Source organism: Podarcis bocagei (genome assembly GCF_964188305.1).
Source record: "Podarcis bocagei genome assembly, chromosome: 4".
Classification (NCBI taxonomy): domain Eukaryota; kingdom Metazoa; phylum Chordata; class Lepidosauria; order Squamata; family Lacertidae; genus Podarcis; species Podarcis bocagei.
The window spans coordinates 42385838-42413058 of NC_138128.1; the positions used below are offsets into that span (position 1 = coordinate 42385838).

Below are 27221 nucleotides of genomic sequence, written 5' to 3' on the forward strand. Positions count from 1 at the left end.
TACATGGCAGATGGCTAGATAAAGGGACCCCTGACCAGTAGGTCCAGTCACTGATGACTCTGAAGTTGCAGCGCTCATCTTGCTCTATAGGCCGAGGGAGCTGACTTTTGTCTGCAAACAGCTTCCGGGTCATGTGGCCAGCATGACTAAGCCGCTTCTGGCAAACCAGAGCAGTGCACAGAATCGCCGTTTACCTTCCCGCCGGAGTGGTACCTATTTATCTACTTGCACTTGACATGCTTTCAAACTCCTAGGTTGGCAGGAGCTGCAGGCCTTATGCACTTGCATTTTAGTAGTAAACATCCTGAACTCTGGGGATACTTACTTGGTTACAACCCCACATTACTGATGGAAGATGTCTGTTAGAAAGAAATGCAAGTAATTCCAAAATCTGTTATTAAATGTGGGCATGGGGGGAGAAAGGAAAGCATGCCAAGGGCTACACAAGTCAAGTGGATTGTCTGTAAATGAATTACCTGTGTGGTCCCAAGTACCAACAGCATGAAGATTGCAACCCTGTGCAACTCACTCATCAACCATGTCTGCTCCTTCCACAGTGAGGTGTGGCAGCCATGCACTATCCTTGCCCATGGATAGCTTTCTGTGCATGACAATATAGAGAATAACATGGGCCATCACAACTTTGGATACCTTCTCAGGAGAGTGGGTCACATTGCCCTACCATGTGATGCAGGCCATGGAATCACATCTTCAGTGTCCCAATGAGTATTTGAATAAAGGGCTTCACTGAGTATCCATGGGTATTCAGCTGTGTGCATGGGGAAGTAAAAGGGTTATCAATGGCCTCTCCTGTCTGGATGTTGCCATGTGTTAATCCATCTCACACATCTACCCAAAAGCCCCCTGTGGTCCTCTAGCAGATGTAGCTGGTTAGAAACTAAGGATCTAGAAGTTAGGAACATTTTCTGGCATTGTGGCATTCATGAGATGGACACTGGGTATTGCATATCACCATCATGTAGATAGCGTAGACAGAAGCCAACAGTTTCATAGAACACATATCTAATTTTGCACGCTCTACGTCACAGAAGCCTGGCAGTGCAGCCTCATGGGACACAGGAAATGCCCTATTACTGGGTAATGCAAGCCCAGGAGGACATTCTTGATACCATTAGTATGTAGCAGACCCGATAGGTTGGAAATGGACATGGTGGTGCCATGTTAAGAGAAGCAGAGAAAGGAGTTGGCAGTGCCTAAGAGGCTGACCAGCTGGCCCAGCTGCAGATCCCCTCCCCCAAAGTCATCGAACCCTGGAGGTGGCTTTGCTCAGCACTCCTGGAAAGGTGTAAAAAAGGTGTGCTTGGCAATGCTCCAGTGCAATGAGCTTGTGAACCATCCCTGGTATAAGTTACCTTTCTTTGTACAGGCATGCTACTCCTCCAGGGTCCACCAGCTGTTGTGGCTACCCTCCCACTGACTGCCTAGCCAGGCCCCTCCCCCCAGATTTTGGATCACCACTGTCCTGATCTCCAGAAACATCCCCTTGCCCCCACTGCTACTATTTGGATATGGGCTTCAAGGGAAACTGAAGAAGTTGGGGAGCTTGTAGTCAAGGGGCAATCTACACTTGAGTGAACCTCCCCCTGGCCTGCCTTATCTTTGCACTAGCAGGCTTGCTCTGACCCACTGGCCTTTGCTAATGGTAGCTCATCTCATTCTGCCTTAGTATGGGTGGGTGCTCTATTGGGTGCCTGACCAGCAGTGTGCATGGTGGGTGATATTGTACCTGCTGGGAGCTGCATCTAGACTGGCTGCTCCGAGTGAGATTGCTATGGATGTGTGTGCCTTTGCACTCCTCCCACTGCAGTTGTTTTCTTTTGGCTGGCAGTGGCCCCTTCCACTGAATGAAATTTGTACGTGCTGGATTTTGCCAGTATTATATCCTATATGGATATATGGTACTAAGAGAACTGATAGCAGCTTATTACAGAAATAGCAAATATGGATGAAAATATGTTTAACCTAGATTGCTAAAAGTGTAATTGTTGTCCATATTACCAATCTGTTCTTTTTAAATGTCCTGAACAAAAGCAGCTACTTCCCTATGGTTCTTATCTGGCTTTTCTTTGCTGGGATCTGTAGCACAGAATTAGATGCACCTGTTATTATACAAAATCCTCCAAATCCTTTATTCATGTTTCCAGGATGTCATGTAGCACAAATTGTATGTAACACAATGAAGAGCATCACACCAGCTACAGGAAGTACTGTGCTGTATGAGAGTACTTTGAAAACAATATCCCAGAGCACCAACATGGGCACACGCACACACTCCACAACACTACAAATCACTTTGAAATGTATTTTTTAAAAAATAGACAGCTAGAGACTTCAGAACCACTTAAGATTCTAAATGTAGCAGAACCACCAGTGCAAGTGGCACTGGGTTTATGAAGGCTGCTCTAGCCACTGCAAGATCTTAAGGAGCAAAAAACAGTTGGCTACGTGGAAGTAGTGTCATCTCCAAACAGTTTCAAGATAGATGGTTCTTGAGGTCTGCTGCAGAATCCATTGTACAAACCTGTGGAGTTATCTCTAAAACTGTAGGATGGAAGGGCGAGGACTGTCTATCACGTTTGCATCAATGGTTCCAATTAATAGGCACTGGCACATCAAGAGGGCTAAACAAAATGTGACTGTGAAGAGTTTAAACAGGGACAAGCCTGAGAAAAATCTTTGTTCCTTTGATAGATCAGTAATCATCCCTTAAGGTCATTGGGCTCCAACGTATCCATCCATCGTCCTTCTTACTCAGATGTAGCTCTCTAAAACAAACCCCCAATTAAAAGAGCCTTAACACTGTTCTGTACAACCTTTGTTTCCAGAGTCTTTATACCTCTGGCTCTAGACTTTTTCTTTTCTCTTCAATTTGGATACTTTCTTGACAGTTCCATTCTTATTGAGAAGCTTCAGAACACGCTCTTTGTGATCCAAGACCTTTAGCATGGATTCTCGAGCTTCATTTATTTGATCCATTACGAGCTTACATCTCTGCATATTCCCCTGAAACACAACACAGGACTGATATTAAACAGCTGAATGCCTCATAGGCACACAAATAATCTTTAAACAACCACATTGAAATGTCAGAGAGTACATGACCTAAAGAATTTTAAAACAAATGAAACAGGAACAGATGAACAAGTATGTTTCCACTTTCTGCTAATAATAATCTGGGAAATTAGACTCTCTACATCAAATGTATTATGTAAGACATTTGCATTTCAAGACACATAGTAATAATGATGAACTTTCAAGGCGAAAGCAACCTCATTTGGACGCAGTGCTAAACTTAGTGCTGCTTGGATGAAGCTTGTGCGCTCTCCCACTCCCCTTTCCACTTCTTGCATAGCGGCAAGGAGGAGAGTCATGTCCAAACCTGGATCAACAGTTATTTTTAATTATGGTTTAGGGAAACAAGCCAATTTCAAACCATGGTTGATTAAGTTGGCTTGTTTCCCTAACCATAATTAATATTAATCATAATTTAGAATTTGAATGGAATAATAAATTGCAGTTAATTAAAAATGGGTATCTTCCTTATGGCTGCCACAAAGAGGATGGAGGTTTCTGTGACTAATGGAATAGTTCTTCTCTCTCTGTCTCCCCCCGTGTGTCTGTGTCCCCTCACTTTTAGAAATTTTATATTATGCTCAGGCTTTGAATGATACACGGAACCATGGAACCTGTGAATATCTATTTTCTATTTGTTGTATTGTTTAAATACATCCCAAATTATTCATTTTTTAAAATAACCATATGTGTGGTTGTTTTTAATAGGTTACTATTTTGAGTGGCTATACTAAAATACTGTCTGGTTTGTTTAGTCTGCTTCATTTTCTACTTCCCTCTTTTAACAGTTCTTTGTTTCACGTTTAAAAAACATGTCCCACCATTTAAATTAAGAAAAACTATCAATTGCAAATCACCAAACTGAAGGAGTGAACAATAAGCCTTTACCTGTATCAGTTCATTTATTCGATGCAAATCATCGTCAGTTGCTGCCTTTTTCTTGGGAATGATCCCTTCTTGCAGGGAGGTGAGTCGTTCATACACATCGTGCTCCAGGTTGGTCTATAAAATATTAGAATTTGGCAAGAATACCTAACATTTTCTCACTGTTTCATATCAAGGGCTACATAAGCTATAAAAATTCCATCTGCTCATATAACTGCTTTCAAAAGATTCAGTACTATTTTTCACTGCTGACAGAACAGTGCTCCTCTTCTTAAGGTTACAATGTCATCTTTATTACAACTGCAGTAGGATGCTCTCTGAAATATGCTTCAAAATGAAGCAGGGCTGTCCCACTTCAGAATGAGGAAATAGGGAAACAGTAACTCCCTATTATATACAAGTAACCGTCATCCAATGCCTGTGAAAGATATCCTTTGAGGTTCTAGTCCTCTTACCATCATCTCTTATACTTAGATCAAAACCTAGTTTCACATGCCATCAGCAGCCCCAGCACTCCTAAATTACATACACAATGTAATGTCACATTTCCATAGTACTCCTCATGGCCTTGGGAGCTTGGCGCTAGAATACAAAGCACCTACATCACCCCCACCTGAAATAGAAGCATCCAGGAATGTGGAACAGTGCTGCCTCCTCCAGTCAGCAGCACACTCCCAGACACTTCTTCAGATCTGTGCACCAGAGGGAGGGATTTGTCAGTTTTGAGCATCTGTATAAAATGCATCAGTTCTTACGCCTGAATCGATCCCTCCATTCATACCTGATATACATATACTCAACTGCAACCTACAACATATCCCTCAATCTTGAAGGGAATCCAATTCCAATAGTCTTATCGATCTGGTGGTAATTTTTAAAAATAATATAAATGGTGTGTGTGTGTGTGTGTGTGTGTGTGTGTGTGTATATATATATATGTATATAGTTTTGAATCACCTTTCAGAAAGCTTCCTGGGCTAAGGCTTTTCTTGGAGGAATCTCTTCCTCATTTTATATGAAACTACCCCATTTCCCCCACTTACCAGCTGTAATAGCTGTGCTGCGCAAAGGTGGACCTTCCATCCCTGCGCACGGCAGGATACACCTTTCTGATTAGCGATCTCTTGCAGCATAGCCTTCTTCTCTTCTAGAACAAGAGTCAAATATGAGACACAAGCAAATAATGAGTTTTTAAAAGGTGAAATGTACCTTATTCCTTGAGCTACAAAAATGCTAAGTTTACTGCAGCAGTCATTTGTGTACCTGGTATGTGAAACCTGACCACAGATGTTGGTAGAATGCAGGAACAGGGATCCAGGGTCAGATGTGCAATAATGCAACAGCCAAATTTTGTGATCTGAACAGGGGTGGAGTGGGGCTTGCTTTGAATCTTTGTATCAAGTGTTGGTAAACTTAGTTTATCTAATAGCCAGGGACTATATATGTAGAAACCCTAAAGTCAAATTCAATAAATACATAATGCAAAGTAAGGAAGTCTCCTTGCACCCACTTTTCTTGCATAATTCATTTTGCTAATCAGACACACAGAGAGCAAGCAAGTATACATGGACTATTTCCTGTCAGCTGAGGTTCTCTATTACCTTATGTATAACTAAACCTCAGTAACAATAGGAAAACTGATATGTATTAGCACTGCCTCTGCAGTACAGATATTACAGTGGCTTTAGATGGTGGATATGTTGCTAGGCAATTCGCTGCACATCCTATATCAGAGGTTAAATGTTTGCAAGTAGACACCTGTCTAATATTGTAACACATCTGTTCACTGACCCATGCAAAATGTAATGACAGGAAGACATACCTTTCACTCTGACATCACTATACCGCTGAAAGTGATGATAGGCAGCTTTCCATGGGTTGCGATAGTGGCGAAGCAGTGTTATGGGTGGCCGAGGACGTACAGGCACATACCTCACACCTTCTTCATCTAAAGCAAGATTGAGAAAAATAACTAAAGCCTCTTTTAAGGTGCTTGCGTTTTGAGCTAGGAAAGAAAATGTGATCCCACGATAGGGCCGGCATACTTTGAATTAGAGATTAATTCAGCTCCAACAGCTCTCCCCCCGCACTCCAATAATAATCTGCCATGAAAAACTGATCTTTGCGGGGGATGGACGGACCCAAAGTTAATCATTTTTAGCTCAAATTCCTTTTCTAGTGGCAATCTTACATTTTGGGTGGATGGGTATTACTTGGAGAAGATGACAACCAACCAACCAACCAACCAATTATTTAACTTATTTATTTCCATTCACCTATATATTCTTTTGGTGGTGACTTGCGCTTCTCTGCTTTTACCAGCAAGCTTTTGGTAGTGGATTTCTCATCATCAGTGCTATTAGTCTCCATCATATCCCCTTCCTCTGTAGAGATTATGTGCTGCTGCTTTCGTGGTTTTTTCCTTGGAGAGGCACCAGGTGGCAAGTCACTTGAGGGCACTGAAAGGTTGTTGGCCAGCAGTGTAAGAGATGGGGAGACAGTATTTGCAGTCAGTGGAGGAACTGCTGAAAGAGAAAACAGGAAGGGACATGTTTTAAGAGACTGACAGGTAAAACAAAGGCAGCTTTAGAGCCAACACCCTTGTCTTCCAAAGATGCTAACTGCCAGTGCAGTGCCTTTGTAAGAGGAGAACATTATGTTTTTCTAGAGTCCCTCCTCTCAAGGATCTTAGAGCTTTTATATATACTTTCCCCCTGATTTTCTTTTGAATGGTTTGGCCTTACGTCATGAATAAGAGTGAGCAGACCTAAGCAAACAAAGTCTTTTGTTTCAATCCTCCCTGATCTCTTTTTTTCTGGGATTATGGTTACTATGACAGCGTTTGGGCTCTTTCAGTTCCCAATAAAGCTGCGAGGCACCTTTAGTGCAATCGATTGGCAGTTTGTGTTTGACATGCAAACTACTACAGCAAAAGTAACTTTCAGGAAATTCCTTAACAAATTGAATTTAAGAGTGAAAGCCTTGAACAGAGACTTCTCACTATAAGGCTGCATAACTGTTCTCTTAGTGTTTACTACAGAGCAGAATTAAGCACTAATGTTTGATCTCTCCACAAACTTTAATAGCAAGTATACAGTGATACCTCTGGTTATGAACGCTTCTGGTTACGAACTCCGCTAACCCGAAAGTAGCTGCTCCTGGTTGCGAACTTTGCCCCAGGATGCTAACGGAAACTGTGCAGCAGGAACCCCATTAGTGAAAGTGCGCCTCAGGATAAGAATGGTTTCAGCTTAAGAACGGACCTCCGGAATGAATTAAGTTCATAACCAGAGGTACCACTGTATCCTTTTATTTCTACCTGCCATTTTATAACTATGCAACTCTTGTAGCTTTCAGTGACATGCTAGCTATGGCCCTGCTCTTAATAAACACTGAACCTCATTACTAAAATCAAACAAAATATAATTTAAAATGAAGCTGCTAACAATCTTTCTAATTATTATCTGCTGTGGAGCTTTTGTACCTACTTTGAGCATCTCATTTGTGATTGCTTAAGCAGAAATCTACCTGAGACTGGCCGCATTATATCCATGGGTTCCACTTCCTCTTTTATTTTTATCTCTGGTACAACAGGGCCCAATACTGTAGAGAGGACGCCACCCATGGCTGGTGGAGGTGGAGGAGCTGCCACAATTGTGGTTGAAGTCGGTGCAGCAGCAGGAACAGTTCCTGGAATGGTTGACAGGGCAGCTGTGGGCTGCGAAGGTGGACTAGCTGCTGTGATGATGGTTGGAATGGCCGCTGGTGGCTGCTGGGAAGTGGGGACTGCAATAGGAGGTTGTTCATTGCTCTGAATGGATACTGCCTCCACAGATACAGTCACTGGAGTGGCCATAGATACATGGATTTCTGGTTTTGGCTTGGCACTAGATGAAACAAAACAAAACAAAAAAAGGAAAAAGTTAGCAGGTTCACTTACTCAAGATCCTACTACCATAACTGTATAGAAATGCAGAGCCTCTGAAAGATTAATTTTGTTCTGGTTTTTTTTCCCTTTCCAGTTTTCTAGAAACATATCTTACAACATGGCGACATCACATAAGTAGATGGAAGTCTGGGTTTCCAGAATCTAAGTAGTACAAGCCCACCAGAAATGGTGAAATACAGTCACCAAGTTTAATGCCTTTTCTTCAGAATCTTGACAATACCAAGTAAAAACATCAGAAAGCAACAAGGTTAGGGTTCCAGTGCTATATCAAAAAATGAGGTCCAAAATGAAAGAGGTTTTAGCATTATGCCTGAATCAGAACCTTTGATTTGTTTCTCCCAAAGAAATCACATTCAGGAAACCAAGAACATTGGCTTCCTGGTCATGTTTTTTTCAAATGCAGAAAGGAACCAGGAGTGCTGGTTTGGACAGAGCTTGACAGTAAGCCAGTCAAATTTACCGTATTTTTCGCACCATAGGACGCACTTTTTCCCTCCTAAAAAGCAAGGGAAAATGTGTGTGCGTCCTATGGAGCGAATGCAGGCTTTCGCTGAAGCCTGGAGAGTGAGAGGGGTCGGTGCGCACCGACTCCTCTCGCTCTCCAGGCTTCAGGAAGCTATCTGCTAGCAGAGGGAGACCCAGCTCTCCCACCGCTAGCGGAGCGCTGCATTAATCCCGAAGCTTGGGGCGTGCGGAGCTCAGCACGCCCCAAGCTTCTGGGTGCCGGCAAGGTCTCCGCTAGCCCTGGGAGAGCCCCGCGACGTCGCACGGCTCTCCCAGGGCTAGCGGACCACTGCGCTAATCCCGAAGTTTGGGGCGTGCGGAGCTGAGCGCGCCCCAAGCTTCTGGGTGCTGGCAAGGTCTCCGCTAGCCCTGGGAGAGCCCCGCGACGTCGCGCGGCTCTCCCAGGGCTAGCGGACCACTGCGCTAATCCCGAAGTTTGGGGCGTGCGGAGCTGAGCGCGCCCCAAGCTTCTGGGTGCCGGCAAGGTCTCCGCTAGCCCTGGGAGAGCCCCGCGACGTCGCGCGGCTCTCCCAGGGCTAGCGGACCACTGCGCTAATCCCGAAGCTTGGGGCGTGCGGAGCTCAGCACGCCCCAAGCTTCTGGGTGCCGGCAAGGTCTCCGCTAGCCCTGGGAGAGCCCCGCGACGTCGCGCGGCTCTCCCAGGGCTAGCGGACCACTGCGCTAATCCCGAAGCTTGGGGCGTGCGGAGCTCAGCACGCCCCAAGCTTCTGGGTGCCGGCAAGGTCTCCGCTAGCCCTGGGAGAGCCCCGCGACGTCGCGCGGCTCTCCCAGGGCTAGCGGACCACTGCGCTAATCCCGAAGCTTGGGGCGTGCGGAGCTCAGCACGCCCCAAGCTTCTGGGTGCCGGCAAGGTCTCCGCTAGCCCTGGGAGAGCCCCGCGACGTCGCGCGGCTCTCCCAGGGCTAGCGGACCACTGCGCTAATCCCGAAGTTTGGGGCGTGCGGAGCTGAGCGCGCCCCAAGCTTCTGGGTGCTGGCAAGGTCTCCGCTAGCCCTGGGAGAGCCCCGCGACGTCGCGCGGCTCTCCCAGGGCTAGCGGACCACTGCGCTAATCCCGAAGCTTGGGGCGTGCGGAGCTCAGCACGCCCCAAGCTTCTGGGTGCCGGCAAGGTCTCCGCTAGCCCTGGGAGAGCCCCGCGACGTCGCGCGGCTCTCCCAGGGCTAGCGGACCACTGCGCTAATCCCGAAGTTTGGGGCGTGCGGAGCTGAGCGCGCCCCAAGCTTCTGGGTGCTGGCAAGGTCTCCGCTAGCCCTGGGAGAGCCCCGCGACGTCGCGCGGCTCTCCCAGGGCTAGCGGACCACTGCGCTAATCCCGAAGTTTGGGGCGTGCGGAGCTGAGCGCGCCCCAAGCTTCTGGGTGCTGGCAAGGTCTCCGCTAGCCCTGGGAGAGCCCCGCGACGTCGCACGGCTCTCCCAGGGCTAGCGGACCACTGCGCTAATCCCGAAGCTTGGGGCGTGCGGAGCTCAGCGCGCCCTAAGCTTCTGGGTGCTGGCAAGGTCTCCGCTAGCCCTGGGAGAGCCCCGCGACGTCGCGGGGCTCTCCCAGGGCTAGCGGAGACCTTGCCGGCGCCCAGAAGCTTGGGGCACGCTGAGCTCCGCACGCCCCAAGCTTCGGGATTAGCGCTCCGCTAGCCGTGTCTAGGCTGCGGATAGCAGCCTGCTTCCCGGAGCGTCGGGCGCCCTGAAAGCAGAGCTCCCGGCGCTTTGGGAACACATCCGCAGCATGGGGACCCTTGCAGGAGCTCCCCGCAAGCTTCCCCACGCTGCGGATAGCAGCCTGCCGCCCGGCGGGTGGGGCACCCTGAAGCAGAGCGCCCCTCGCGCCAGGCATACATCCGCAGCGTGGGGAGCCCTGCAGCAGTTCCCCACAAGGCTCCCCAAGCTGCGGATAGCAGCCTGCCGCCCGGCGGGTAGGGCGCCCTGAAGCAGAGCGCCCCGCGCGCTAGGCAGACATCAGCCAGCCCCACAAGCTCGGGGGACAGCAGGGAGGCGCAGCGCCACTATCCCGCTGTTCCTCGACCTGGTTCGGTTTCCCTGACCTGCTTTTGGGGGGGAAATAAAGGAAAAATTTTTTTCCTTTATTTCCCCCCCAAAAAACTAGGCGCGTCCTATGGTCCGGTGCGTCCAATCGTGCGAAAAATACGGTACATGCTAAAAACCATCAAGCTAAGAATACATTTTAACACAGATGATCCCCAGTACACTGGACCCCATTTTGGACAACACATTTTTGTCTGATCCACTAAGCTGCCTGCTCTGTTTTTTGTTTTCGCACTCAAAGAAGCGGAGAGAAAAACGGGGAATGCTAAAACTGTAGGCATCATATGGCTCATTGGCAAGACTATCTTGCCTAACTATGGCTATGCACAGGCTTATATCTGAACATGGCCAATATGCACATATTGTAGTGATCTGAGAAAAAGTAATTCAATACTCTTAAAATAGTTCCCTATTTTATGTTCCCCAGGTCCTAATCTGCTTGCACAGCTCAGTGATCATCACTGAATATTTCACTGAACTCCCATTTACCCAGAAGTATGCATGCACCAGCTGTCTCCACGGAGCTTATTATTTTGCAATGGGCAAGAACAGCCAGCATCTCTTTCACCTTTTTTGCCAAGTTAGAATTACAATACTTTGAATGCTTTACATATCTTTTTATTATGAGATCTTACCCAGCTGGTCTTGGCGATCCAGATGCACTCCTCATAGAGCTTTCCACTCGAGTGCCAGATACCTCAGATGGCTGCGGAGGGATGAGGCTTTTCCTAACCGCCAACCTGAAAAATAGCCATGAATACAGTAGTTTTTGAAAAGCAAAACTATTACAATAGTTGCCAAGGGTGCTTAATTTAAAAGCGGTGTACTATTATTCTCTTCTGCTGTATTTATCCTATATAGGCTCCAGCTGGGGGGCTGATTAGAATTGTTCGCTCCAGCAAATTAATGGAATCCAAAAGATTCCTGAATGCACAGGGAAATTTTCCAAACAGAACAGCTGCCTCTCCTGTCAAGACCCTAGTCTTGCTGTGGAAAAGCAAGATGATATAGGCCACTGACCCAATTGCACCTAGGGGCCCTCTCCAGTCCTGGTTTCCCAAGAGGCTTTGGGCAATGAAACATGTCGGAAGATGGCTAGAGCATAGATTACTTAAGATGTAAAGCAGGTTTGACCAAACACAGGTGACAGAGCTCTTTCCTTGTAGGTGGTTACGAAACTACAGCTGGTGCAGAAAGCTGCTGGACAGCCTGGGTCATGGAACACTAATTCCTAAGGTTCCGCACTGGCTGCTTGTGAGTTACTGAGCCTGATTCAAAGTTCTGCTATTAGCATATAAAGCCCTGAACGACCTGGTACCTAGTTATCTAAAAGAACAGCTCTCCCTATGTTGTCCAACTTATGCCTTGAAGTCAGCACTGAGGCCCTGCTTATGGTCACACACACATAAAATGCTAGGAGGCTGCTGACATGAGACAAGGCATTTTCTGTACCGTTGACTCCAGACTATGAAAATTACTTCCTGAAGAAATACAGTTGCCCCCTACAGTGGCAAGTTTTAAGAAATTGCCTGGTCCCTGTGTTGAAGTGTTTTTACTCTTCTATTTTACTGATCTGTTACTCTGTTTTTAGTTTTGAATTTTTCAAAAAATACACATATCTCTGTTTTTGTAAGCTGCTTTGAGCTACGTACTGGAGGTAAGGCAGGGTATAAGTCTTCACTAATAAATACATATTCCACGAGTTCTTACATGTTTTATTGGTTCTGTCATAATGCTCGGCATACATAAGACGACTGATGAACAGAATGCTACAAGGTTGTATCCAATCATATTGTACTGTCAGTGCAAGGACTTGTTACGATATTGAAGCAATGCAGCCGCGAGCTGCTGGTAGCTTGAAAGCAAAACATAATGGGAATGTTGGGACTGTTCCGTGGGAAACAGAGGGACAGTCAATTCACAGTGCAGAGGGCACCGGAATTAGCTCAGAGTGTAATATGAGCTGAACAGGAAGTGTTTGTTCTCTCTCGACTGCAGGAGTATGAAGAGAGCAGTCATGTTTTTTGTAACACTGCAAAGACAGAAATAAAGGCATGTAAATACGTTTCTGTCTATCTCTTTCCCCTGCCCGGGGGGGGGGGGGCAGGAAAGAGGGGTGTGTTCTTCTCACGCTGAGAAGGATCTCCTATCGCGACCTCTGCCTGGATCCTGCCGGGAAAGCAGACAGGGAGGTGAACAGGAGACCAAGCCGGGTGCCTGGGAGAGTTGCCAGTTTCTCCTGATAAAGGCTTGATTTCCGACAGGACTTTCATCTGCGCAATGAGACTTCTCCCTCTCCCACCCCTGCACACCTGGCCCAAATCTCCTACAGAGGACTGGAGAACCCACAGAAGACATTGGGGGGTGCGGAGGAAGAGGAAATCCCATCGCGCAGGCACAAATCCTTGCATCAACAGGATGTTTTTATTAGAAACAGCACTATTTCTTGTACAGTGGCAAGGAGGTTGCACATTATCAAAGCAACTGCAATGTTACTCACCCATCTGTAGTGGGTTTCTTCCGGAGAATGCTTGGGCGAGGGGATGAACCCTGGGCTGGTGTACTAGAACTGGCATTCTGACTATGGGTTTGTACCACTGTAGTTGAAGCTGGAGCAGTGTTGAATGTATTGCTGATTGGATTGGCCATAATAGTGGCTCCATCTGCCAAGACCACTGATGGAAGGAACAAAAAGGTTATAGGGAGGTAGCAGACAAAAGCGAGAGAAATTTAACCAGAAGCTGTTTCTGTTAAAATAAGAAGCGGGAATGTTGTTCCATTCTATGCTTGCTCAACAAATGCCAAATTTAAGGAGACAGCCATCCAAATCATACTCAGGAGCAGAACCACTGAACTCAATAGACTTAAGTCAAACTTTTTACATTGCTCTACTAAGAGTATAACCAAAACTGGATATCAGGCTTAGTGTTTTAAAACTATCTGCTGCTCAGTTCTACAAACGTTAACTCAAGGTGTTCAGTGGGGCTCTCTCAAAAATGTATACACAGGATTAAAACTCTAAGTAGCCATACCTTAAGAAAACCACCCACAAACTTGATCATATATTTTTGCTAGGAGATAGGGAACAGCAGATACTGGTAAACAAAATAAAATGTTTAAGTGACTCTAGCAGTGTGTTTGAGTCAGAAACAGAAATGGCAGTTGTCCACGTTAGTGACAGCCCAAACCTATGGATTTTTAATCATAAACCCCACCAAGCTCAACAGAACTTCTAAGTAGGTGTTCACAGTAGTATTGCAGCCATAATTACATGATTAAAAAGCTAACCCCAAGAGGAATAGTTATGGACAATTTTGCTCGCAACACAAGCATTCTTGGCTAGTTACCTGATGTCTTGGTTTCAGTTTGTGGCTGTTGAGCACCCATTGGTGCAGTCTGAAGACCCTGTGTGCCAATTGGGGCAGCTGGATGTAGCCCTTGGGTTCCAATTGGCGCAGACTGTATTCCTTGTGCACTGATGGGTGCTGGTTGTATACCCTGTGCACCAATTGGCGCAGACTGGATGCCCTGAATATGACGGGCATGAGATGCATCCACTGTCATCAGCTGCATGGGATTAAGATGAACTGTGGAGGCCACTCCTACTCCAGTCTGAGCTGCTATGGCAGAATTTGGCGCCTGAGCTGAAACTGGAAATACCAAACAATAGACTTAATTACTTCCACACAAAACAGCCAATTTATTATCTTGTGTTGCCAAGCAGCATTGTTAGATTTTGTATTTAAATACTTGTAGTTTATGTACACATCTGTGGTCCTGCTGAAGATGCCAACAGATTAAATAAGATTCATAAGCCAGCCCTTCCAGCATTACATTTATACAGCAGCAACACTGGCTTCATAATGCTAAAGCTGAATTATAATAATCCTCATGAGCACTGTTGAGGTTATATATGCAAAGAAAAAGATCTATTCCAATACTCCAAAGAAAACACATGGCCCTTTCACAGCTAGGGTCTAGCTATAACAAGTTTTCTGATTAGCTGAAGTAATGTAGAAGTGGTTATTACTGGATATTCCAATAGTTTGGAATAGAGCAGCTGAACGCTGTAAACGTGGAGCTCATGTAATACAATGGCTGAGAACACAAAGCAGAGACTCGCCAGTTAAACTTTCACCTCAATTGCCAAGCTATTAGAAGTTATTTCACATTGTCAGTCGTGTTTTGGAGAGCTTACACAAACCAAAATTTGCCAGTTTAGAATTAACAGCAAACCCCCATTTCCAAAAACAACAGGACATCCAAGAGAAGGGTGGAAGAGGACGGCCAGGAGGATTTTTGTTATTGTTTGTAGCAGTAGCCATTGTAATACAAATCACAAGAAACAAACAAGTCAATTTGAGAGTAATTACAAAATACCAATTTTTCAGAACGGCAAAGCACCAAAACTTAAAAACTGCAGAATTCCCCAAATCATTTAGATTAAAAATTCCCCTTGGCAGTCACTATGTTTGGGGTCAAAAAAAAAGACCCTATGTGGTAGCCACCAAAGTAGTTCTGTTGGAACAAAGAGCTCTAGCTGTGCAATGGAATTTCCTCTCCTTCTCGGCCCCCTGTGCACCCCCAATTTTTCTGGGGATTCCCCCAACTCTCCTGAGCAGATTTGGGGAGGGCATGGGGAAGAGGAGAGGGAGAGAAAAACCCATTGCGAAGCCAGAAGTCTTTAGCAAAATGATTAACATCCTTTGCTGATCTGGTTCATCATTATCTTGACTTGAGCAAGCTTTGCAGAGAGGATTTTTTAATTATTTAAGTATTAAATTTGCCAGATAACCTTTGCTTGTTTCCCAAAGTACTTTGGAACCCCACTTTAAACTTAAAAAAGAAAAGTTGATGCAGAAAGCTCATTTATGTAGCTGCTCTAAAACTCTTCTGTAAATCAAACTTTGAGATTCCTTACCAGGATATTGGCGTATAGTGGATACAGAGCTGGTAATTGGTGTGTAAGTGTGGGCAGCCAAAGGGTAAGGAGGTGGATATGTTGGTAAGAAGTACTGGAATTGAACAGGTACTGACTGTCTAGAGGAATGAAGATAAATTAAATGTTAGACACAACAGTATAATTGTAGCCTTCAAATGAACTGTAGCAGTGATTGTTAATTAACCTTTGTTGCAATGCAATCAACTGTTCTAGTCTGCTAGTTTCTTTGTGGGCCATCAAATTTACCTACTTGGAGGACACCCAAAAAGCTTCCAAATTCCAACCCTCTTTCTATACCCTGACAATGTTGAACAGTATAATTCACAATAAAGAGTAAACAGAAGAAGTGAAGTGAAAGGGTTTCTACATTTGCACATACTTCATGCCACTATGTAGTCTGTTTGTAGAACATGTATACACCTGACACTATTTCCACTTCCTAACAATGCAGCTCCTTTCCCTTCATGTACAGCTGCCCTGAAATGCAGGAGTCAAATCTGACATGCAGCTTATTTGCTCCTCAGGAACCTGACAATTCCCTGAATCCACACTCTTTTAAACAAACTGTAGAATTTGAAGTGCACTGTCCATAACTCACAGAACTGGAAGACTATATTGCGGCTTGGTTACCTAGATGCCTTTTCAGCCAGATTGGTTCAAATCAATCCAAAATCACAAGCCCTTCTTTCATCAGAAATATGCAAAGCCTTAGCTGGCGCAATTCTATGCACATCTATTCAGAAACTAATCTCACCAAGTTCAATTGGGCTTACTCTCAGATATGTGTGCACATAGGATTAGCTTTGGATACTTAAGTTAACTGAGAGATCAAAACACATTTCATTATATTTTTGCAGATGTCCTCACATATAACATACATGCAATATAACCAAGACAATTAAGTACCTTTCCTATGTGAGTAAATTCATTCAGTTACCTGTTATCATTTCTAGCTTCCATGGCAACTGGGTTTGGAGATGCCCGGTGCCCAGATATAGGAATGAGATTACTCCTCTCTGCAGTGTAATCAGACTGGATGCGAGGGGAAGTGTGCGTAATTTGCTGTGGGACTACTTTAGCTGTACAGTGAAAAAAGACATCCCAGTTATTCACAAAGTAAACTGTAGTAGATTCATACTAGGAAACAGATTCTGATTGTTCCTTTGCTGGAGCAAGATGCACTCCCAACCTCCATTCAACTGGTGGGTAGTAGGAGCATGGCTTGCTCAAGGAGGGGAACCTGCTTCTCCTGCCCAGCACTACTGTTTGAAGCCACCCAGTGCGGCTACTTTTCACCTTTAACAAGACGGGTGGAAAGGAGCAGCGCAGGTAGGGTTGCAAAGCACAGGGCTGACAACACCCATTGTGCTGTAGTTCTCAAGCTTGGAAACCCCACACAAGGGGTTTCAGCAGGTAGGTGGGACCAGACACCTGTCAAAGTTGCCCTGTGGGAAGCAAAGAAGTTTCCTCACCCCTGATGTACCTAGTCCATTCTGTCCCCAGCAGAAAATAAAATGATAGATCAAAGGACAATGAAGCTCAGAACTAATGCTCTCTTACCGACGGGGATGTTTGAGGTGGTCACAGCCGTTGCATGGGAGGAGTGTGAGGGCATAGTCACTGTGACAATTGTACTTGTAGGTGCTTGAGTGTGGGATACAGAACCTGAAAGGAAGAAAGGTGCACACACAATTAAACATTCTTCAGAGTCTGTGCCTTTGACAGAAAATGTATATCAAAAAAATATGGAAACTTCTATGCTGGGAAACAGCTAGACCCCAAGCCTACTCTTTCAGTAACTGGGGTAGTGTTTTCCATGTGTGCCTAGCCTCCAAATTCACATGTTAAAATCATACACTAATTTTATTGTGCCACTCAATAATTATGACAGATAAAGGGCTTTTTTTTAGCTGGATAAAGGTAAAGGTACCCCTGACCAATAGGTCCAGTCGCGGATGACTCTGGGGTTGCGGTGCTAATCTCACTCTATAGGCCGAGGGAGCTGGCGTCTGTCCGCAGATAGCTTCCGAGTCATGTGGCCAGCATGACTAAGCCGCTTCTGGTGAACCAGAGCAGCGCATGGAAACGCCGTTTACCTTCCCGCTGGAGCGTTACCTATTTATCTACTTGCACTTGACATGCTTTCGAACTGCAAGGTGGGCAGGAGCTGGGACTGAACAACGGGAGCTCACTCAGTAGCGGGGAGTCAAACCGCTAACCTTCTGATCGGCAAGCCCTAGGCTCTGTGGTTTAGACCACAGCACCACCCGCGTCCTTTAGCAGGATACTTCAACCCTAATAACTGGCTTTTGTATTTGTACATAAGAAATGCTGAGCTGTAGATACTCACCAGCTGTAGTTGCCGAAGGAATGGTATTGGTTGCTAAAATAGGGGCCACAGTTGCTGCTGCCACTGGAGCACCAGTACTAAATATTGTTTTCTGCAGGGGGGGAAAAGTTGTCTGTCAAGAAACCATGATTGGCATATTTCGGCATCTTGGAACAGAGACGGCACTTCCCCCGATCTGATGCTTTACAGAGGAGCTGGAGTAGATGGGCTTCCATTGTTGGTCTAAGTGACCAGCTCACGAGAGTCCACAAGCTACCTAGACTATCAGCCACAGCACAGCAGGATGCCATGAACCAACAGGGCTTTTTAAGCCTCTTACAGCAACACCAGAGGACTGAGCAAAAGAAAGATGCTAGGTATATCAAACACCAAGTAGAAAAGCAGCAGCCTAGAAGAGGAAAGGAAGGCTAGACTTGCTTGCAGATTAAAGAAAGAAAGGAGGCAGACTGTGTTCCCAAAAGGAAAGAAGCTCCAGACTTAGGAATGGAGGATTCTGGGTTGGAAGTTTCCCTCCCCCTGTCCAGGCCAACAATATGTTTCATGCCATGTCATGAAACCTCATTCAACTACCTTATAAAACCATATGGTAAAACTCAGACAACAACAACATGGAAGAAACTGCGCTGATCGTGCTTATAATGTTTACCTGAGCCATGGTGTGAAGCTGCTGTTTCTGTGTTCCTATGGCTGGATGGGACGGCAGGGTAATTCTGGTTGCTGTATCCCGTGGCTGTGCAGGGCGCTGAATACTGATAGGTGCAGAAGGTGGGTGCTGCTGAATTGACAGTGTTGGCCGGCTGGAAAAGACAATCTAAGGTTCTTTTTCTGAAAGCACTTAACAGTCTGTCGACTCATTTTATGAAGAGACACCACAATGGGGCTTAGAATGGCTTCTTCATTGTGCATTACATGAATTAATGCACCAACAGCATTTCTTCTGGACAGTTCAATCAATGCTGTTTCACATTATATGGCCACCATGTGAAAGGGTGCTTAGCTACATAGCAAGATGCTGCACACAGAATGGCTCCTTTCATGGAGCAGCTGCCTAGGGAGGCCGTTTGAAGCAGCTCCCATTAGATGGCGATATTGTGTAAAGTGGCCCTCAGTTAAATCACCGAATGTACCTTTTTTTATTTAAGAAAGCAATCCCAAGAACCAGTGTGGTGTAGTGGTTAAGAGCGGTAGTCTCGTAATCTGGGGAACCAGATTCGCGTCTCCGCTCCTCCACATGCAGCTGCTGGGTGACCTTGGGCTAGTCACACTTCTCTGAAGTCTCTCAGCCTCACTCACCTCACAGAGTGTTTGTTGTGGGGGAGGAAGGGAAAGGAGAATGTTAGCCGCTTTGAGACTCCTTAAAGGGAGTGAAAGGCAGGATATCAAATCCAAACTCTTCTTCTTCTTCTTCAAGAAACATTTACTAGGGAGTAAGCTCCACTGAGCACAGAGTGAGTCACTTCCAAATAAACGTATCTATGATTATACTATTAATGGGTGTAGTGGTTACCTGAGGGTAGCTTCTGTGGCATGTGTTGTCGTTGTTGTAATAACAGGTGATTGGGCCCTCGTGGCCGACACTGTTGCTACAACAGCAGGAGGGATGGTACTTGAAGTTGTCACAGGAGGCCGGGACTGTGGTAGGTAAGGAAAAAGTATTACATTAGGGCTTTCAACCAATAATTAAAAAAATTATTAACTGCCTAAAATGTAAAGAAATTACACATAGCAAAACTTTGTAAAAATGGACCTCTGAGTCTCCTAAGGGTCAGATAATTTGATTGCCAGACACATTTTTCTCCCTTAGCAATATGTAGATCATTTTTGTAAACATATAGAAAAACTGTTGGCAACCTTACAAACTAGGAACTATTTTACATATAAACAGAGCTTGGCATGGTAGGCTCCACAACTGTGCTTGCACCACACTGAGCTCCCTGCTGCCTTGCTTATCCCCCTTGGTAAGTGGCAGTGAAGTGCAGCACTGGGAAGTCAGGAAAGCAATGCAGCCCCACCTGTGCCAGCCACTACTGCACACAAATAGAGCTAAAAGCCAACCAACCATTAACAGCAGGGCTTCAAACAAAATGGAAAGCTCTTTAACTGGGGGAGTTAATCTGAAGTTCACTCTTCGGATAATATTATTAGTTTGCTCCCTTTACAGGTTCTTTAAATCTTGGCCTGCAATGCTGAAGCATTTGAGTCACAAGAACCAGTTGTCAGATTTCACAGTTCATTTAACTATGGAAGTGGTTTCCCGCTTAAGAAAAGCCCAAAAGAATCTGAAAGCAACAACAATCATACTGCACAATTGTCACCTGCCTGGATAGGTTGATGAATGATGTGCTGAACTGCTGGTTGAGCTGTCGCTGCGTTTGGCAACTGTGAAGCTGGCCTCAGGACAGTTGTCACTTTAGAACTGGACATCACAGCAGCAGCTGCCGCACCTGAGGAAAATCCCATGTAAAACTGAGACAATCCCTAAGACCTTCCACTTTTCAAAAAGTGTAAGAGCGGCCACGACTCTTTATACATGACACAAAGAATTAAGAGTGCTATTAGTAGTGCTGGCTAAACAAAGCAATTTGCATAAAAGAAAGAAAAAGTGGTAACATCAACCAGGGTTGTATAGCTGCAATATCCCTCATTGAGAGAATAGGCTATGGAGCTGTACGCTCCCTCCTCCCTCCAGATGCATGAAGTTTCTCCAGCTGGCTTAAACTGCAGATTATTTTACAGGGGTATTGAATTGAGCCTAATCTCTTGAACAGGACTTGAAGCAGATTTGTTAACCCTGGTATATAAAGAATCTGGTTCATCTGAACTGCAGTTGACACCAGTATTAATGTTAACTGCAGTTAGGGATGGTGGATTTGCCCAGAATGTATCCGGCATGTGATCCACAGCATATCCTAAACAAGGGGCAGCCAACATGGTGTCCTCCAAATGTTGCTGGACTACAACTCCCATCAACCCTGCCCACTGGTTGAGCTGTTGGCCTTGCTGGCTATGGATGAGTTGTAGTCAACAATGTCTGAAGTACTGGCTACTCCTGTCCTAAAACATATGATGTGGGGTGGTTTTTTTAAAAAAAGGATCAGCACACCATATTCTACTGTAACCCTAATTACACCCTACACTTTCCTAAGACCAAAAAGCTAAAAATAGTTATTTTAGATTGCAGCCATTATCTTTATAGCTACTCTACCAAGGTATTGACGCATGCATTAACCACAGTATAAACATTGTCCAGAATAAGTTTATTAACATAATAATTTCTTGGGATGATTGATTATGTAAGTACCTCGAGGTAAGTGAGACGCTCCAATGTGTAATGGTGGTCCAGGAGCACTACTTCGGATTATTGACATCTGAACATTGGTTGTCATGATATGGTGCACATTGCTGGGATGTCCCTGCAGACAGTAACAGATTGTGTGGGGGGAAATCGTCTAGATGTAATGTACAAGAAATGCTTCATATACAACCACACACTACAGTTAAGCCGTTTGAAAGTACAGGTTAGATATGAATTATTATGGTAGGAGATGCAAACCAAGGCTGTGGGTACTGTGGTTCACAGTGCTTCGTTTGCTTTCCATGACTTTAAACAAACAAAAAAGTTACTTTAGAAGAAGAAAATGATTACCTGTTGTCCACTGATTGTTGCTACGGGAATAGCAGAGGCCTGTGGGATGCTGCTCTCCATTGTTACAGTAACTTGCCCTGGGACTTTGGTGGGGCAGGAGAGAGGAGAGGGTGGAGCTGGTGCAATAGGGCGGCTAGGGATGGTAGGCTTCAGGGGAGGCTGCAAAGAACATAAAGATACAACTACTGGTTCTTAGAAATTTGTGGCAACAGAACAAATAAAAACAACACAAGTATGCCCTCTTACCCTGAGGGGAAAAGAAAACCTGTAACGAACTTACTGGTAGCCACAGTCTAATTAAATTATTTTGAATTTCTCTATACACATTATTCCTCAGAAGAGAATCATATGAAAAGATGAATCTTTGTGCAATAATATTGCTTTCTTAAGATCAAGTAACTAGTACAAAAAGCTTTAATCTTGGAAGCTACTGGGAGTTAGCACACAAATAATTATACAGACAGACATACCCCATCAACCAATTTCCTTGAAACTTTTTGTAATCCTGCTCTCTCCCCCTTAACAAAAATTAGGTCTGGTGTTTGAAATATGCAACTCCCTACTGGTTGCGCTGGAACAGACACATTCAATGCTCAAAACCTGTGGGGCTGTATTTTCTCTAAGCCAAACTGTTTAGGATTAAGATTACCAATGATTATCATTTCATTGCCGGCCTCAGTGTACGGGGAAGATGATGCAAGGGAGAAGATGCCTCTTTCCAATTAGCTACTGTGAACCTCTTCTTCCTCCTCCTCCAACAGTTCTTATTCATGGCAAAGAGAAGCCTTCAGCAACTGGTACCCTCCAGATGTTTCGTACCACAACTTCCATTAGCCCCAGCCAGCACAACTGACAATTAGAATGCTCTTGCAAGGGCATGACCAGTGTACCCAGCACTTTTCAGGAAGAATTTAGTGGCATGTTTAAGAGATGGGCAGTAAGATATTTCGACTGAGTTTTTCATAGATTCACAGAGTTGAAAAGGACCTGAAAACATCACATAGACCCCCGCTAATGCAGAAAATTAGCTGCTATAGCATAACTGTTAGCTTACTAGCCTCTGCTTTAAAACATCTAACAAGGAGGGCCCACCATCTTCTGAGGCACAGTTTGTACCAATGGGGAGCATTTCCTTGTAATTTCAACCTATTGGTTGAAGTCCTAACCCCCTGGCATAACAGAAAACATATTTGCTCCATCACTGTGAACATCAATATGTACTAGTCCAGTCCCTTGTCAGACTGCCTTCAATGGTAAAGGTTTCAGTAGATTTTTTTAAAGAAAGCACTAAATAACTGTATTCAACCTTCTCTGTCCCAGGGAATCAAAGGCAGTTGCAATATAGAAACAAGTACATGCTAAAATGAAGAGAAAGTTGCACTTAAACTTAAATCTAGCCTGAGCTAACTTTGCCATTGCATTAAATTAGTGCTATTAAATACCCCTATTCCATACTTGAAAAGCAATGCTCTCATTACCTTCATAAGACCTTCAGAAAAAGAAAGTGGCACTGCTGGAGCTAAATGTGCTGGAGGAGCTGCTACTGTAACTGGCACACCAGATTGTACCGTATGGTGCTGAGTCAACATTTGCACCTGCGGATATGGCCGGACTACCACTGTTTCCTGCTTCTCTTCACGGGACTGCAGAGAGCCACCAGGGACCATATGATCTCTGGTAGCAACTTCCATTTCTCGACTGGGTTCATCACTCACTAAATAGAAAAATGTATGAAATTTTAGAAAGAAAACAGGACTAGAAACAGGCAAGGCACAGTAATGCTGTCTTTGATTTCTATGGAACTTACTTCCAAAAAAGTATACTGAAGTCTTAGTAGAAATCCTGTAGTTGCCTTACCTGTAGTTGTTGGGTTAATCAATCCAGTAGATCCACTGGTAGAGATCGGAGGAGGAGCTGGTCCTAGATTTGCAGGAGGAGGTCCTGAACGGGGAAACTGCTGAGAACTCATTTCCACCTATGGAACACAAAGAATTACAAATAATTCATACATCCACATTACTGAAGCCCTTGTTACTGAGGAATCCCAGCAAATTCAGTTAGGTTACATATGTTTGCACAGAGTAGCTAGTGACAAATGATATGCAAGCTCTCCATCTGGTTAAAATCCAAAATCCAAACAGTTCAACCAAGTTCAATAACTTAATAAACAAATGTTGGTGCGTTAATATACTGAAATATAAAAATAGTAACACAGGTTCAAGTGACAACCACCACGTGCAAATAATAAAGTAGCAATACAGTACATAGGCCTGGCACAAATCCAATGTTTACAGTGCCAACTTATGTTTGCTCAGAAATAAGTCCCACTGTGTTCAATGAATCTTACTCCCAGAAATGTGTACAGAGGATATTAACCTTTCAATATTTTGACGTTAGGACTTCTCTACTAACTATCTGGAAAAAACACAGGGCTATAATTAACTTATGAAATTAAGACTCAATATTAGCATTAGTAATATCAGTAAGTAACAGTTGCTATGCAAACATCTGTGTAAGACACCTATATCAAAGTATTTTAATCATGTACTGAACATCAATTAAACATACCATCAACTACACAAAACAAATTACAGTTTAAAGATTATAGACCAGGGCAGAAATGCTTTAAATAAATGAAATGATAGATGTAATTATCTTGTACTTTGTAAGTAGCTATAATTCTCTATACTCTTTCCTCATGCAGTTCCAAAGGAGGTGAGGCTGGTATTAAATACTAAATCTATATTGAAAGATTGCACATGTACACATGACAGTAAAGGTAATGATGAGCAACACAGCTGTCACACACAGGTACCCAAATGCAATCAGAAAGACTCAGCTAATTCTGTGCAACAGCTGAGCAAGCTACATAGAAACACTGAAGTGACTATAAATGCAAAACCAGACCATTGATCTAATTATATCAGCATTGTTTACTTTACTGTCTAGTTTCCAAGATCTCAGGCAGAGGGCTTCCAAACAACTCAAAGGTTCTACACAAACTACTATATTGACAGCAGCCATGCAGAAACCAGAGGAAATGTACAACTACGCAGAACAATACAACTACACTGAACAGCTAAGCATCTGCTGTGCACACTTACCAGAGAGAAAGCCCCACTTACCAAAGAACTTATTCCCGAATAAGCAAATCTTGGGCTGCATAATAGAGTGTTAGGCGTTGGATCCTGACATCAGTACAGTAATCACATAAACCAGTTCTGAACTCCAGCTCCCATCAGTGACAGCTGAAATGGCCAATTAGCAGGAGTGATGGGAGATAAAGTCAAACTGCACCTGGATGGTAGCAAGCTAGGGAAGACTGAATCCGTCTTCACATCCTTCAAGATCATAACTTCTACATCACCATCAACTCCAAAACCACTTTATACAAACATAAATTCAACTTTCATGTGTTTGTCTCCCTCTTTTAACATCAATTGCAGGCAACACCTACAGTATCTCAATTACCTGCTTGGCAGCAGAACGCAGCTAGCATGAAGTCATCAGGGGTAATGACTGCACGTGCACAGTGCGAGATCTAGGGGAATCCAGGAGCAGCGCCTTATTCGGGGATGCTCTCTTTCCTCCTTGTTCTGGGAAACAACCCTGATACCTCGCCCATCCCACACCCCCGGCCCTAAACTACGCTGGTCGTGGAAGGGCCACTACGATCAATACGATTATAACAGCGCCGCTTGCAACAGCTGGGCCGGCTCACCCGCCCACAAACTCGCCGCTTCCAACTTTTGGCTTCCGAGACAGGCGCGATCGGGCCGAGTTTAGTGCGGAATCTTGACGGGAGAAGCCAACACTCAGCAGCGCAGACGCCGCAGCGCGCAGCACAAGGCGGCAAAGGGAGCAGCGCCCGTCGCCGGTCAGGGGCGGCTCCCGAGGCCCCTCCCCTTTCGCTCGCTTCGGGCGGAGCTCTCCTCTCGGCATAAGCTCCGCCCACTAGAGCATGCGCGAAGCCCGCCCCCCTCTGCGGGCAGCCAATGGGAACCCCTCACTTCCCCATGGCGAGCCAGCCCAGCATAGAAGGCAGCACAACCTGCCAACCAATGGGAAAGCCCGCACAGGCTACGCCTGACTACCAATGGGAACACAGGTAATGGCTAATCAGGAGTAGCCAGGGCCCGCCTCCCTTCCCTCCCTGATCACTATGTGAAACAGACGCGCAGGGCCAGGGACCCGGATGTTCAGCGAGAATAAAAAGGCTGCGGCGGCCGCCGCGAACGCCCCAAGCAGCTGCCGTGAGTGAGGAGGACTCGGGTGCGCAGCTCGAGTAACTCTCGGCAGGGGCTTGGCCAGAGGGAGCGGCGCCTCTCCCTGGCGCCCCGCTCCCAGAACGAGCCCTCCCCTCGCCCGCCGAGTTACCTGCAGCCGAGGTGGCGGCGGAGCCTCTTGGAGCAGCCTCCGGAGCCGCCTCTTTCGCCGATGCTGAGGGGGCTCAGTCGGGAGTGTTGCTTCCGCTGCCGCAGCAAAGCATCCCCTCCCCCCTTTCGATTGATTGGGTCTCGCCTAGTCCTGCCCACAGCGGTGATAATTTCTCCTCGCTATGCGCGTCGATTGGCTGAGGCGGCGCTTGCGCAGAGGCTCCTGGGGGCTGTAGTTCGAGAACTCAGCGTCGCTCATAGATAATGCCGCGAGAGGTTGGGGGAAGCGAGAGGGCCCCGATTGACCGCCTGAAAGGAGGCGGGACGGTCGTTTAGCTCCCTCCGCCTACCAAGATAAGGATTGGTCGGCTTTCTTCGGAGCGCTTTAGTAAATGGCTTCTAGATGGAGAACGGGACGGTCCGCTGCTTGGTGAGATGGCGGGAAACCGATCTGGGAGCTGTCAGTTCCCTTCCCCTTCCCCGCTCCCACTTCCGAACCCAAGCTAAGAAAACAAAAAGCGGAGCTGCCCTGAAGCCGCATTGCTCCCGCTCTGCCTTACATTTATCTGCCTGACCCTTAATAAAAGGTTTATTATTGCCCCCTTGCTGTGATCTCTTGTTATTCTAAAACACGAAGATTCTCTGCATTTTAGCAGCATCTCATTCGCTGGTTATGAACGGGGCTAATAATAATATTGTAATACATGTAATATAATGGACAGGCGTGGACAGTTGGACTATTGCAGTCAACACTGGGCTGTCATATACAAGGGAAGGGCCTTCAGGGTCCTCAGTGCAGCCTGTGGCACTCTTATACTCACTGGAGTATATTGCAATGCCAGTGCAGTGTCAGAGAAAGCCGGGGGGCGGGGGCGGGCAGGTTCAGACAGTGGCGTAGCGTGGGTTCTCAGCACCCGGGGCAAGGCAAGTAATTTGTGCCCCCTAACCCGTGGATTTTAGCACTCGAGTCTCTTCCGCGCCCCCCCCCAGATGTTGTGCCAGGTGCACCCCCCACGCTACGCCACTGCTCCCACCACAAGTCTTCAGGACAGCCATCCAAAGGCTGACGCGGGGAGAAGGTCTCTCCGCCCCACCGCCAGGCTTCGGAGCAGCCTTCCGAAGCCTGGCGGCGGGAGGAGGTCTCCCCGCCCCACCGCCAGGCTTTGGAGGAGGTCCGAGGACAGTGGGGAAGATGCGCTGCGCTTCCCCGCTGTCCCGGAAATTTCCCTATGGACTTTCGTCTTGCGAAGGGCCGGCCAAACGTGCCCCCCCCCAATGTTGCGCCCGGTGCGGCCGGCACCCCTGGCACCCCCCACGCTACGCCACTGGGTTCAGATCCCTGCTCAATGGTGAAGCTCCATAAACTAATTTCCATATTCTCACAAAGTTGCTGTAGAAAAAAATTGGGGAGATGTA

General features: G+C 45.8%; 1 protein-coding gene across 4 annotated transcripts; it reads right to left on the minus strand.

Annotated features, from left to right (window-relative positions):
- Positions 1 to 2123: 2123 nt before the first annotated feature.
- SAP130 (Sin3A associated protein 130) lies at positions 2124 to 26382 on the minus strand. Of its 4 annotated transcripts, none has more exons than XM_081189337.1 (21): positions 25807 to 26382; positions 23287 to 23404; positions 22908 to 23143; positions 21430 to 21588; positions 21085 to 21196; positions 20103 to 20227; positions 19291 to 19415; positions 18430 to 18580; positions 17784 to 17874; positions 16994 to 17098; positions 16371 to 16512; positions 15413 to 15531; positions 13839 to 14141; positions 12992 to 13166; positions 11127 to 11231; positions 7507 to 7865; positions 6255 to 6500; positions 5801 to 5926; positions 5022 to 5125; positions 3982 to 4095; positions 2124 to 3024 (listed from the first exon to the last, which is right to left on the minus strand). In XM_081189337.1, exons 2-21 carry the CDS (start codon positions 23396 to 23398, stop codon positions 2866 to 2868), a joined length of 3168 nt encoding a protein of 1055 aa, XP_081045463.1. In that variant the 5' UTR covers positions 23399 to 23404; positions 25807 to 26382; the 3' UTR covers positions 2124 to 2865. The 4 variants fall into 4 exon arrangements, with proteins under 4 accessions (XP_081045463.1, XP_081045464.1, XP_081045461.1 ...); XM_081189338.1 differs by having other exon boundaries at positions 5022 to 5122; positions 6255 to 6503; XM_081189335.1 differs by having other exon boundaries at positions 6255 to 6503; positions 25807 to 26381.
- Positions 26383 to 27221: the final 839 nt, after the last annotated feature.